This window comes from Heterodontus francisci, chromosome 3, assembly GCF_036365525.1.
Source record: "Heterodontus francisci isolate sHetFra1 chromosome 3, sHetFra1.hap1, whole genome shotgun sequence".
Lineage (NCBI taxonomy): Eukaryota > Metazoa > Chordata > Chondrichthyes > Heterodontiformes > Heterodontidae > Heterodontus > Heterodontus francisci.
In genome coordinates, this window is record NC_090373.1 from 211,200,264 (window position 1) to 211,212,694 (window position 12,431).

Consider the following 12,431-nt stretch of genomic DNA (forward strand, 5'->3'; position numbering starts at 1 on the left):
TATGGAGATGGTGGAGGGAGAGAGAGAGAGACCCTGGTGGGAATGGAGAGTGTGGAGGGAGAGAGAGCGAGACCCTGGTGGGGAATGGAGAGGGTGGAGGGAGAGAGAGAGAGACCCTGGTGGGGAATGGAGAGTGTGGAGGGGGAGAGAGAGAGACCCTGGTGGGGATGAGAGGGTGGAGGAGAGAGAGAGACCCTGGTGGGGAATGGAGATGGTGGAGGAGAGACCCTGGTGGGAATGGAGAGGATGGAGAGTGGGAGCTGGGTGGAGAGAGAGAGAGACCCTGGTAGGGAATGGAGATGGTGGAGGGAGAGACCCTGGTGGGGAATGGAGAGGGTGGAAAGTGGGAGCTGGGTGGAGAGAGAGAGAGACCTGGTAGGGAATGGAGAGGGTGGAGGGAGAGAGAGAAAGACCCTGGTAGGGAATGGAGAGGGTGCAGGGTGAGAGAGAGAGAGACCCTGGTGGGGAATGGAGAGGGTGGAGGGAGAGAGAGAGAGAGAGACCCTGGTGGGGAATGGAGAGGGTGGAGGGAGAGAGAGAGAGAGACCCTGGTGGGGAATGGAGAGGATGGAGAGTGGGAGCTGGGTGGAGAGAGAGAGAGACCCTGGTAGGGAATGGAGAGGGTGGAGGGAGAGAGAGAGAGACCCTGGTAGGGAATGGAGAGGGTGGAGGAGAGAGAGAGAGAGAGACCCTGGTGGGAATGGAGAGGGTGGAGGGAGAGAGAGAGAGAGAGACCCTGGTGGGGAATGGAGAGGGTGGAGGGAGAGAGAGAGAGAGACCCTGGTAGGAATGGAGAGGGTGGAGGGAGAGAGAGAAAGACCCTGGTAGGGAATGGAGAGGGTGCAGGGAGAGAGAGAGAGACCCTGGTGGGGAATGGAGAGGGTGGAGGGAGAGAGAGAGAGAGACCCTGGTGGGAATGGAGAGGGTGCAGGGAGAGAGAGAGAGACCCTGGTGGGGGAATGGAGAGGGTGGAGGGAGAGAGAGAGAGAGACCCTGGTAGGGAATGGAGAGGGTGGAGGGAGAGAGAGAAAGACCCTGTAGGGAATGGAGAGGGTGGAGGGAGAGAGAGAGAGAGACCCCGGTGGGGAATGGAGAGGGTGGAGGGAGAGAGAGAAAGACCCTGGTAGGAATGGAGAGGGTGCAGGGAGAGAGAGAGAGAGACCCTGGTGGGGAATGGAGAGGGTGCAGGGAGAGAGAGAGAGACCCTGGTAGGGAATGGAGAGGGTGGAGGGAGAGAGAGAAAGACCCTGGTAGGGAATGGAGAGGGTGCAGGGAGAGAGAGAGAGACCCTGGTGGGGAATGGAGAGGGTGGAGGGAGAGAGAGAGAGAGACCCTGGTGGGGAATGGAGAGGGTGGAGGGGGAGAGAGAGAGACCCTGGTGGGGAATGGAGAGGGTGGAGGGAGAGAGAGAGAGACCCTGGTGGGGAATGGAGAGGGTGGAGGGAGAGAGAGAGAGACCCTGGTGGAGAGTGGGAGCTGGGTGGAGAGAGAGAGGGAGACCCTGGTGGGGAATGGAGAGGGTGGAGGGAGAGAGAGAGAGAGAGACCCTGGTGGGGAATGGAGAGGGTGGAGGGGGAGAGAGAGAGACCCTGGTGGGGAATGGAGAGGGTGGAGGGAGAGAGAGAGAGACCCTGGTGGGGAATGGAGAGGGTGGAGGGAGAGAGAGAGAGACCCTGGTGGAGAGTGGGAGCTGGGTGGAGAGAGTGAGAGAGACCCTGGTGGGAATAGGATAGGGTGAGGACTGTGGGGAATGCATTGCTGCTGTTACTGAGCAGTGGTATAAAGAGCATACACTGGTTTCTTTTCAAGACAGCCCAGCAGCACTCTGTTTTACTGCTGCTTCAGTCTTGCTGGAGAATAGGGAACTTTCTCTTACTTTACTGTTCAGCGGGAGCAGCTTGAACAAATTAACCTGCAGTACTGGTGTGCACCACCAGATGTCAGTGCCTGTTCAATGTCCTGGACTGGAAATGCTGCTCAGAGCAGTCAGACACACACACACGCTTTCTGTACTTTGCTCAAGTCTGCTTCTCTCCCTCACCAAACATTCCTGCACTGTGATTACAGGCCCAGCATTTGGCTGGAGCCTCTATTCCCTGCCCGACTACTCTTTCTGTTCAGCAAATTCCCTGTCTCAGGAGTGGGAGGAGTGGCTTGAATGTCCTGGGAGTGTTTGCATGGACAGTGTAGAGGGAGCTTTACTCTGTATCTAACCCCCGTTTTATTTTCTTTAGGGAGCTTTACTCTGTATCGAACCCCCATTTTTTTTTTTAGGTGGCCTTTATTCCTCAGGCCCCCCTTATAGACATATTTACAGTTTTAAAATAACTTTATTAAAACCAGATAAATAAGCAAAAAAAAACTCAAATTATAATGCCAGTCTCGGCGTCAACGATGCACTCCAGTCCTGCGGTGCCCACCGTCGCGGTAGGCCTCAAGCGTACCGGTGGGCACCGCATGCTCCTTCTCCAGGGACACCCGGGCGCGAACGTAACCGCGGAGGAGGGGCAGGCAATCGGGAGGACGGACCCCCCCGACGGCCCACAACCGGGACCTGTGAATTGCCACCTTGGCCAGGCCCAGGAGCAGACCGACGAGGAGATCCTCCTCCCGGCCCAAGCCCCTCCGCACCGGGTGCCCAAAGATCAGGAGCGTGGGACTGAAGTGCAGCCAGAATTTGAGGAGCAGCCCCTTCATATACTCAAATAGGGGCTGCAACCTCGCACACTCCGTATATATGTGGAACACGGACTCGTCCAGGCCGCAGAAAGTACAGGCAGCCTGGGAGTCCGTGAACCTACTTAAAAGTCTATTGCACGGGACTGCCCTGTGCAACACCCTCCACCCCAGGTCCCCGATGTAAAGGGGGAAGACTCCCGCGTAGAGAGACCTCCATTGGGGTTTCTCCTCACCGCCAGATGGCAACGCGGACCGCCAGGGCGTGTCCGGCTGGCTGACGAGGGCGAGGAAGTGGAGAGTGTGCAGGAGCAGCCCGTACAGGAAACCCCTCCACGCCGATTGGAATGGAACGGAGGGCATTTCCAAGAGGCGGCTCGGGTTGTGCGTGACCGGCTCCCGAGGAGGGTTTCGGGGCCTGGGTCCGATGAGCAGTTCCGGCCGAGCGGGGGTCAGCTCGGCCGGGATCGCTCCGCACTCCCGAGCCCCCTCGCCACCTGCAGTGAGGGGCGTCCCGGGGGTTTCGGCTACTCCTCCGTCCGCCGGACCGTCCCCGGAGTCAGCCGCCCGGACAGCCGAGCGGGGGAGCGCTCTGACTGGAGGCGACCATGTTCCAGACTCGGAATAGGTCCCGGTAAAAGACAGGCAACTCCCTCAGAGAGGCGCGGCTAACGGACTCCACCGGGAGCTGCGTGTCGTCTTGAAGGCAGTGACACTGGCGGAAAAAATACGTCGCCAGCGCACACCATCTGGGAGGACGCTCGACGTACAGGTATCTCTGCAGGGTCCGAAGGCGGAGAGTCGCAGCCTGGGTGCGGACGCACACCAGCGACTGGCCGCCCTCCTCAATCGGGAGACTCAGGACCGCGGCAGAGACCCAGTGTTTCCTCTTGCCCCAGAAGAAATCGACGAGTTTCTTCTGGATCTTGGTGGCAAATACAGGGGGTGGGGCCAAAGTGACCAACCGGTACCACAGCATGGAGGCCACCAGTTGGTTTATGACCAGCGCTCGGCCCCTGTAGGAAAGCACTCGGAGCAGTCCTGTCCAGCGCCCCAGCCGAGCGGTGACTTTCGCCTCCAACTCCTGCCAGTTTGCCGGCCAGGCTTCCTCAGCGGGGCTAAGGTGGACTCCCAGATAGAGGAGGTGCGTGGTGCTCCATGCAAAAGGTGTCATCTCCTCCGGCAGGGAGTCCACCCGCCACTGACCCACCAGGAGTCCGGAACATTTCTCCCAATTGATCCTCGCGGAGGACGCGGCAGAAAAGGTCTGCTGGCAGTCGCGCATCCTCCGCAAGTCAACGGGATCTGTGATTGCGAGGAGCACGTCGTCGGCGTAAGCCGCGAGGACGACCCGCATGGCCGGCTCGCGCAGAGCCAATCCCGTCAACCTCCTGCGAAGCAGGCACAGGAAGGGCTCCACGCAGATGGTATACAATTGGCCGGACATGGGGCATCCCTGACACACTCCTCTCCCAAAGCGAAGGGGCGCCGTCAAGGACCCGTTAACTTTGACTAGACACTCTGCGGCGGCGTATAAAAGTCGGACCCGGGCCACGAAATGCGGCCCGAGTCCGAAAGCGCGCAGAGTCCTGAAAAGGTATTCATGATCCACCCTGTCGAACGCCTTCTCCTAATCGAGGGAGAGAAAGGCGACCGACTGACCAGTCCTCTGGGAAAGATGGACCAGGTCCCGGACCAGGTGGATGTTGTTCTGGATGGACCGGCCCGGGACCGTATAGGACTGGTCGGGGTGGATCATGTGGGCCAGCACAGAGCCCAGGCGGGTAGACATAGCCCGGGCAAAGATCTTATAATCCGTGCTGAGGAGGGAGACCGGACGCCAGTTTTTAAGCAGGCGGAGATCGCCCCTCTTCGGCAGCAGGACGATGACCGCCCTGCGCCACGAGAGGGGCATCTCCCCGGTTGCCAGGCTTTCCCCCAGGACGTAATCGTCCCCCAGGACGTCCCAGAACGCCCTGAGGAACTCCACGGTCAACCCGTCCAGCCCTGGGGATTTGCCCCTTGAGAGCTGGTGGAGGGCGCCAGTCAGCTCCGCCAACGTGAGCGGAGCCTCCAATCCTTCGGCACCCTCCGGGCTGACCTGCTGCAGGTCCTCCCACAAAACTCTGCGCGCATCCTCGCTGGACGGATCCGGAAAGAACAACGCACTGTAATAAGTACGGACCAAGAGGCCCATTCCCTCCGGATCCGTGATGGAAGATCCGTCGTCGGCCAGCAGCTCCACGAGCTGCTTACGGACCACCCGCCATTTTTCCAGCGAGTAGAAGAAGGGTGAGGCGCGGTCCAAATCTTCCAGGATCTGGATCCGCGACCTCACGTACGCACCTCGGGACCCTATGAGCTGCAGGTCCCTCAGCGCGCCCTTCTTCTCTTTGTACGCCTGCCACAGGGCCGGGTCCACGACGGCATGACCGAGGCGGGACTCCAAGTCGAGCACCTCCCCCTCAAGGCGCCCGATCTCGGCTTCCCGCCTCTTGGTCGACCCCTTCGCGTACTCCTGACAGAAGACGCGGATGTGAGTCTTGCCCACATTCCACCATAGCCTCAAGGAGGGGAAGCCCCCCTGCTTCCTTCTCCAGTCGGCCCAGAATCGACAGAACGAGTCCCGAAATCGCACGTCCTCCAGCAGCCGGTTGTTAAAGTGCCAGTACGCGGACCCCGCCCGCGTGCGGAGCGGAGTGAACTCCGCCCACACCAGGCGGTGGTCCGAGCACGGCACCAGCCGCATGGAGGCCGCCGAGACGCGCGAGACGTATGCCTGCGAAAAGTAGAGGCGGTCGATTCGCGACCCTCCTCCTCCAGACCTCCACGTGAAGGCGCTGGAGTCGGGATGGAGATTCCGCCAGACGTCCACCAAGTTAAGGGAGCTGATCAGTCCCCTCAACTTCTCCATCGACGCTTGGCCGCGCTGGGGACCGGAGCGATCCCCCACCTCGAGGGTGCAGTTATAATCCCCCCCGAGGATGATGCACTCGCCGCTATCGATGGAGCTCAAGAGAGCGGACACCACTTCAAAGAAGCGCGCTTGCAACGCGCCGGGCTTGGGTGCGTACACGTTCACAAAGTGGGGCGGCACGCTACCCAGGCGAACGGCGAGGTGGAGCAAGCGGCCCGGCACTAGCTCCTTGACCCCCAAGATCTCCGGCTGAAAAGTCGGGGCCAACAAGATAGCCACCCCACTAGAAATAGGGGTGAGGTGACTCATGTAGACCCCACCCTGCCACTCCAGGTGGCTTCGTCTCCTGGAACGGTGTGGGTTTCCTGCAGAAAGCTCACCGCGTATCTCCCTTCCCTGAGGACTGAGAGATTGTGAAATCTGCGGTGAGACCCCCTGCTGCCGTTGATGTTGAGGCTGGCTATGGTTATCTTCATGTCAAAGGTACTTAAAACCCGTCACCAACAGCTCACTGTGAGGAGGGAGTGGAAGTGCACCTGGCCTTCCACTCCCCCAGCAACCCATTGAGGAACACATTAAAACGGCGCCTCTCAACCAGTTTCACGCCCGCGCGCTTGCCCGCTTTCTTCAGGGCGGCACGGACGGACTGTATGATCAGCGCCAGATTCGACCAGCGGTCGAGGGCCAGCTGAAATTTATCGCGGCAACCCCTGCAAGCCACGAGGAAATCCCGGAGTTCCGTCGTGAGGATAAGGGGAGATTCAGTGGGAGGCACGAGGGACTCCACCTCCTCACTGGCGATGGAATCAAGGTCATCCTCCGTGCCACACACCGAATCCCCATCCTCCTCCGGGTCGTCACCGCCAGCGGCCGACACATCCACCACACACCGTGGGGCGGACGTCCCGGCCGCGCCAGCTGGTCCTGCCTCCATCACGATCCCACCCTCAGGATCGATGGCGGAGGAGTCCTCTCTGGGTTCTATTGTGATACTGGAGCCTGTGGGCACCAGCGGTTCAGGACCCCCCTCCACCTCCGTCCCCAGGCCAATGAGTGGTCCAGGGGAGACAGAAGTTCCCGACTCCGGAAATCCAGACAGAGCCGAGACCGGAGGCGGAGAGAGGAGGCCATCTCCCGCTCCGCCAGCACCCACAAGCCCAGCAGATGTGGCAGCATTCTCAGTTATAACCGGGTCGGGTGTCTCGTGGTTGGTGGTGGACTCTGGCTGGGAGGGCCGACCCTCTGGGGCCTCACCCTCCCCTTCACTCAGGGCACCCGACCCAGTAGCTGTGGCAGAATGGGCGGTGTCCCCAGGCTCCCCCACCACAAGCAGGGCCCCACTTACTCCTTCAGGAGGGGCCTCAAGTACCGGGGCCTTCCCTTCCCCTCCATCCTGAGGAATAGGGTGCTCCTGCCTGGACTTTGTAGCCTTGGTGGTGGCGGTAGGGGACCCGAAACAGGAGACAGTTCCCCTCCAACAAATGGGCCCTGCTCCTCAGGGCCCCTCGTTACCTCTGTGGAGGGGTGCCTTCTCCTCTTTTCCCCACTAGAGCGCAGAGGCTGAGAGACCTCCATGTCATCAGAGGCCTCTGCTTCCGCACCCTCCTTTTTAGTCACCCTGGGCCTGAGCCCAGCCCTGGGACAGGTGGATTCCGTGAGAACGGGCTTTGGGCTGGGCTTAGGCTCGGGTTGTTTCAATGTGTCCAGGGGACGCGCCTCTTGATGTTTCTTTTGCCTCCGCGTCTTCCTTCCACGTGGACGGGCACTCCCCTCCCCGCTGGAGGCTGTGGTTTTCACAGCCTCCAGAGCTGACTGAGCGGTGTCTGTTGGATGTGTGGGGGGAGTGGGAGGAGGTGGTGTGGAACCACTCTGGGCCGCAGAGGTGGAGCTGGCGGCCGGGAGGTTGGGGCATATCTTACGAACATGCCCCACCCCTTTGCAGACGTGGCACCGCGCCCCGTCCGAGGTCCAAAAGACGCGGTCGGCCGTCCCCTGGAACTCCACATTAAATTGGCCTTCCAAATCCTCCTCCCGCGCCAGTTGCATAAATACCTGGCGGCGGAAGGAGTAGACATGTTGGAGGCTGTGTTCCCGAAGACCAAGCCGGACTGGGGTGATCCCTGACCTCACCTCCCCCAGATGGTGTAGGTGGGGGAGGAGGAGCTCGCTGGGAATGAAGGGCGGGACGTTTGATAACATTATCCGCTGCGCAGTGGCCCCCAGAGGGTCCACTGGCAGGAAGGTCCCCCCCACAGTGAGCCCCTTACTCAGGGCCAGGGACACGGCCCGCTCGGTCTTTCGAAAAAACACAGCCTTCCCATACATCTTTGAGGCCGCAACGTTGGCCGAGGGGCCGACAACCTCGGCCATTGCCTTCACACAAGCCTCAATGGACATGTTGGGGTGGGGATAGCTCTTCACCCCATGGCTGGATGTTATTAATTTCAAGGGTGACGGGGCCACGTGGGCAGCCACAGAGGCTGCAGCTGCATAGGTTGTAGAGGGCCCCGCCACCTGTGATGAAGGGCTTGCCATGGGTCTAAGAGCTAACCCTCCCCAAATTGTAGGCTTGAAAATAACTTTAAGATGCACAAAACAAACAAACAAACAACAGGTTAGGGGATAGGCTGAGGGAATAGAGGAGAGGGAAAGACAGGCTGTAAGGGATGACTTTCTTTTCCTTTCTGGAGGTGGTGCACACAGCACACTTGAAACAGTCTCTGCCAGCACACTTGGTCTTCTGGTTGGGGGAGGCGTTTTCACCTGGGTCAGCTGAAGCTGCCCAGGCACTATTTATCCCCTTCTGTATATTAGCCAGGCAGCTTCAGCTGACCCAGGCTGGGCAATTGGGGTGGGGAGGGAACTTCCCTGCAACTTTCGTGCAACTGCACAGCTCCCTGCAGAATTGTATCGCCCCCACCCCTTGTTCTTCTGGCCTCTTCCACCTCCCACAACAGTCCAAATGAAATAAGAGTCTGGTGCTCAACACCCACCTCCAAATACAGACTTATTCCAAAAGTCTTTCCTCTGCAGCAAATGTTGAAAGTTTTTGCAGTTTCTCCTCAGCATTCCCTCTCCAGCAGCACCTCCAGCAACTGACTGCAGCACTGTCAACTGCACCTCGTTGAGGCACTCGGCACTCAGTATTCCCAATCACAGAGAAGCCAATCCCCGTTTTTTTTTTCTCTGTATCTAACCCCGTTTTTTTTTTCTACAGTGTAGAGAGAGCTTTACTCTGTATCTAACCCCGTACTGTACCTGTCCTGGGAGTGTTTGATGGGGACAGTGTAGAGGGAGCTTTACTCTGTATCTAACCCCGTGCTGTACCTGTCCTGGGAGTGTTTGATGGGACAGTGTAGAGGGAGCTTTACTCTGTATCTAACCCCGTACTGTACCTGTCCTGGGAGTGTTTGATGGGACAGTGTAGAGGGAGCTTTACTCTGTATCTAACCCCGTGCTGTACCTGTCCTGGGAGTGTTTGATGGGGACAGTGCAGAGGGAGCTTTACTCTGTATCTAACTCCGTGCTGTACCTGTCCTGGGAGTGTTTGATGGGGACAGTGTAGAGGGAGCTTTACTCTGTATCTAACCTCGTACTGTACCTGTCCTGGGAGAGTTTGATGGGGACAGTGTAGAGGGAGCTTTACTCTGTATCTAACCCCGTTTTCTTTTTTGATGGGGACAGTGTAGAGGGAGTTTTACTCTGTATCTAACCTCGTGCTGTACCTGCCCTGGGAGTGTTTGATGAGGACAGTGTAGAGGGAGCTTTACTCTGTATCTAACCTCGTGCTGTACCTGCCCTGGGAGTGTTTGATTCCCAGTTAGTTTATTCCACATCCCTCACATTGTCCTTTTCACTTCACTGAACTCAAAATTTGCCCCCTCTCTCTTCTCCCCCACCCTGTCTCTCTGCTGCCCCCTCCCCACCCCCTTTCCCTCACAGGGTAACCCAGCCCGATGGCGGGACTTCCACTCTGCCACAGTGATGGGCAGCCGGATGTATGTGTTTGGGGGCCGAGCTGATCGTTTTGGCCCATTCCATTCCAACAACGAGATCTATTGCAACCGCATCAAAGTATTCGACACGGAGACCAATCATTGGCTGGACTCTCCCACCTCACAGCTCCTCCCTGAGGGTAGGCGCAGCCATTCGGCATGTAAGTAAATTCTCGGGAATGGTGTTAATCAGTCACCTGACAGTGCCTTGTCTGTTCACCCTGTGTGTTTAAATTGTCAGGAGTTTTAACGGTTCTTTGCTAGTGGCGTGTAACCCTTAGGCAATGTCTGTGCGAGGTTTAAGACCCTCTGCAACGAGAGAAACCTCCCCATTTCTCCAATGGCAGCAGAGTAAGGCAAGTTAATACCATCAGCGTCCTGAGGGTCACAACTAACCAGAAGTTGCACACAGAGCAGCTGTAAACTGGTGTCCGCTTTGGCTCAAGAGTAAGTGCTCCCTGTGTCGGAGGGTCTGTGCTGAGGGAGTGCCACGCCGTCGGAGGGTCCGTGCTGAGGGAGTGCCACGCCGTCGGAGGGTCCGTGCTGAGGGAGTGCCACGCCGTCGGAGGGTCCGTGCTGAGGGAGTGCCACGCCGTCGGAGGGTCCGTGCTGAGGGAGTGCCACGCCGTCGGAGGGTCCGTGCTGAGGGAGTGCCACGCCGTCGGAGGGTCCGTGCTGAGGGAGTGCCACGCCGTCGGAGGGTCCGTGCTGAGGGAGTGCCACGCCGTCGGAGGGTCTGTGCTGAGGGAGTGCCATGCCATCGGAGGGTCAGACCATGTTACTGTTGTGGGATCTTGCTGTTTACAAACTGGTTGCTAGGTTTTCTACATTACAACAGAGACTACACTTCAATAGGGCTGCATTGGCTGTTCAGCACATAGTCTGTTTTGAATTCCTGAGAGATGCTGGAGAAATGCAAGTATTTCTTTTATCGACACTGTGGCTACAAGCGTAAGTCAGAAGCTGGGAATTCTGCAGTGAGTAACTCGCCTCCTGACTCCCCAAAGCCTGTGCACAAGGCACAAGTCAGGAGTGTGATGGAATACTCTCCACTTGCCTGGATGGGTGCAGCTCCAACAACACTCAAGAAGCTCGACACCGTCCAGGACAAAGCAGCCCGCTTGATTGGCACCCCAACCACAAACATTCACTCCCTCCACCACCGACGTACAGTGGCAGCAGTGTGTATCATCTACAAGATGCACTGCAGCAACGCACCAAGGCTCCTTAGACAGCAGACGCATGGGAACATCACCACCTGCAAGTTTTCCTCCAAGCCACACACCATCCTGACTTGGAACTATATCGCCGTTCCTTCACTGTCATTGGGTCAAAATCCTGGAACTCCCTTCCTAACAGCACTGTGGGTTAGAGGCCTACTTTAGGTTGGGAAAACAAACCCGACCGAACCACTGTGGACCCGAGCCCGACCCGGCCCGAGTCCTTCCACTTTTGCCCCAAGCCCGACCCGGCCATCCGTATACTTCTGACTCGGAACCTCCATGAAGCTGCCGCGCATGTGTGATGATGTCATAGTGACATCACTCGCTCACTGCGCAGACTCAGTTTCGTCCCGGACTCCCAGCTCAGGTAAGTTTTTTTTTTTTTTTTGATACCTACCAGCACAGCACTGACCCTGTGTGTTCAGCCCGACCCGAACGCGACACGTTGGGTCCTGTTGGGTTTGGGTCGGGTAGCAGGCTTCTACTGTGGGTATACCTACCCCACATGGACTGCAGCGGTTCAAGAAGGCAGCTCACCACCACCTTCTCAAGGGCAATTAGGAATGGGCAATAAATGCTGGCCTGGCCAGTGACACCCACATCACGACCAAATAAATATATTTGTTGTTAAATTGCCACTTCGGAAGGCACTAACCTGTAGTGGTATGTCTCCTCTGTCTCTTTACTGCTACCCCTCTGCCAGTACATCTCCTTTGTCTCCTTTCCATGTCCATTATTCAGGTGTCAGCTTGGACAATGAGTGTCAGTTGTACACCAGTTGAGGAGGGCATCACTACTGTGCTGACCACGTTTCGTCGGGATAGCTAATCCTCCCAGACCCAGGTAGTCCGGGACTCGAGTCAATTGTCAGCCCAGAACCCCCTGCTCCAGCCTTTTGGCTGGTGCTGAGGCCGATTATAGTGTTGTCACTGAGGCCCTAGTGGGAGATCCACCCCTTTGGGAGGCTGGGCATAAAGAAAGCTCTGAGTCCATCATGCTGCCTGCCAGCACTCTTCCCTTCTAACCTCTCCCCTTCTTTCCTCCAGTTACCTACAATAGTGAACTGTACATATTCGGTGGTTACAATGCAAGACTAGACCGGCACTTTAATGACCTGTGGAAGTACAATCCAGGTGAGTCGGATCACCTGTCACATTGTGTCACATTTCATCTTTAACTGTTCGACACTCCCAAGTTTGCATTTGAGTCTTGTTTATAAATTTATTATTGATGTAAAGCACATATCATCTAACGGTGCTTTACACTCGGAATCCTTGCCTTCAGTTCATTTCAGGGAAAGGCCGACATTTCTATATGGAGAATCCCACCTGCACCAGCACCGACTTCCCGTGCGGACTGGCGCTAACTGTAGGGAGAATCCCGCCCGATCCCGACTGTAGGGTGAATCCCACCAGACTGGGACCGACTGTAGGGAGAATCCCGCCCGATCCCGACTGTAGGGTGAATCCCACCAGACTGGGACCGACTGTAGGGAGAATCCCGCGTGGACTGGTGCTGATTATAGGCAGAATCCCACCAGACTGGGACCGACTGTAGGCAGAATCTGCCCGGACCAGAACCAACTGTAGGGAGAATCCCATGCAGACCGGTGCTAACTAT

The 12,431-nt window shown here is 57.6% G+C and overlaps 1 protein-coding gene across 3 annotated transcripts in view; it reads left to right on the plus strand.

Annotated features, from left to right (window-relative positions):
* Positions 1-12,431, plus strand: part of klhdc3 (kelch domain containing 3) — a 317,322-nt gene that overhangs the window by 61,073 nt on the left and 243,818 nt on the right. For all 3 annotated transcript variants that reach the window (XM_068028321.1, XM_068028320.1, XM_068028322.1), the window contains 2 exons: positions 9,536-9,749; positions 11,858-11,944. In XM_068028321.1, coding sequence (XP_067884422.1) covers positions 9,536-9,749; positions 11,858-11,944 — 301 coding nt within the window. The remainder of the gene's footprint in view (positions 1-9,535; positions 9,750-11,857; positions 11,945-12,431) is intronic.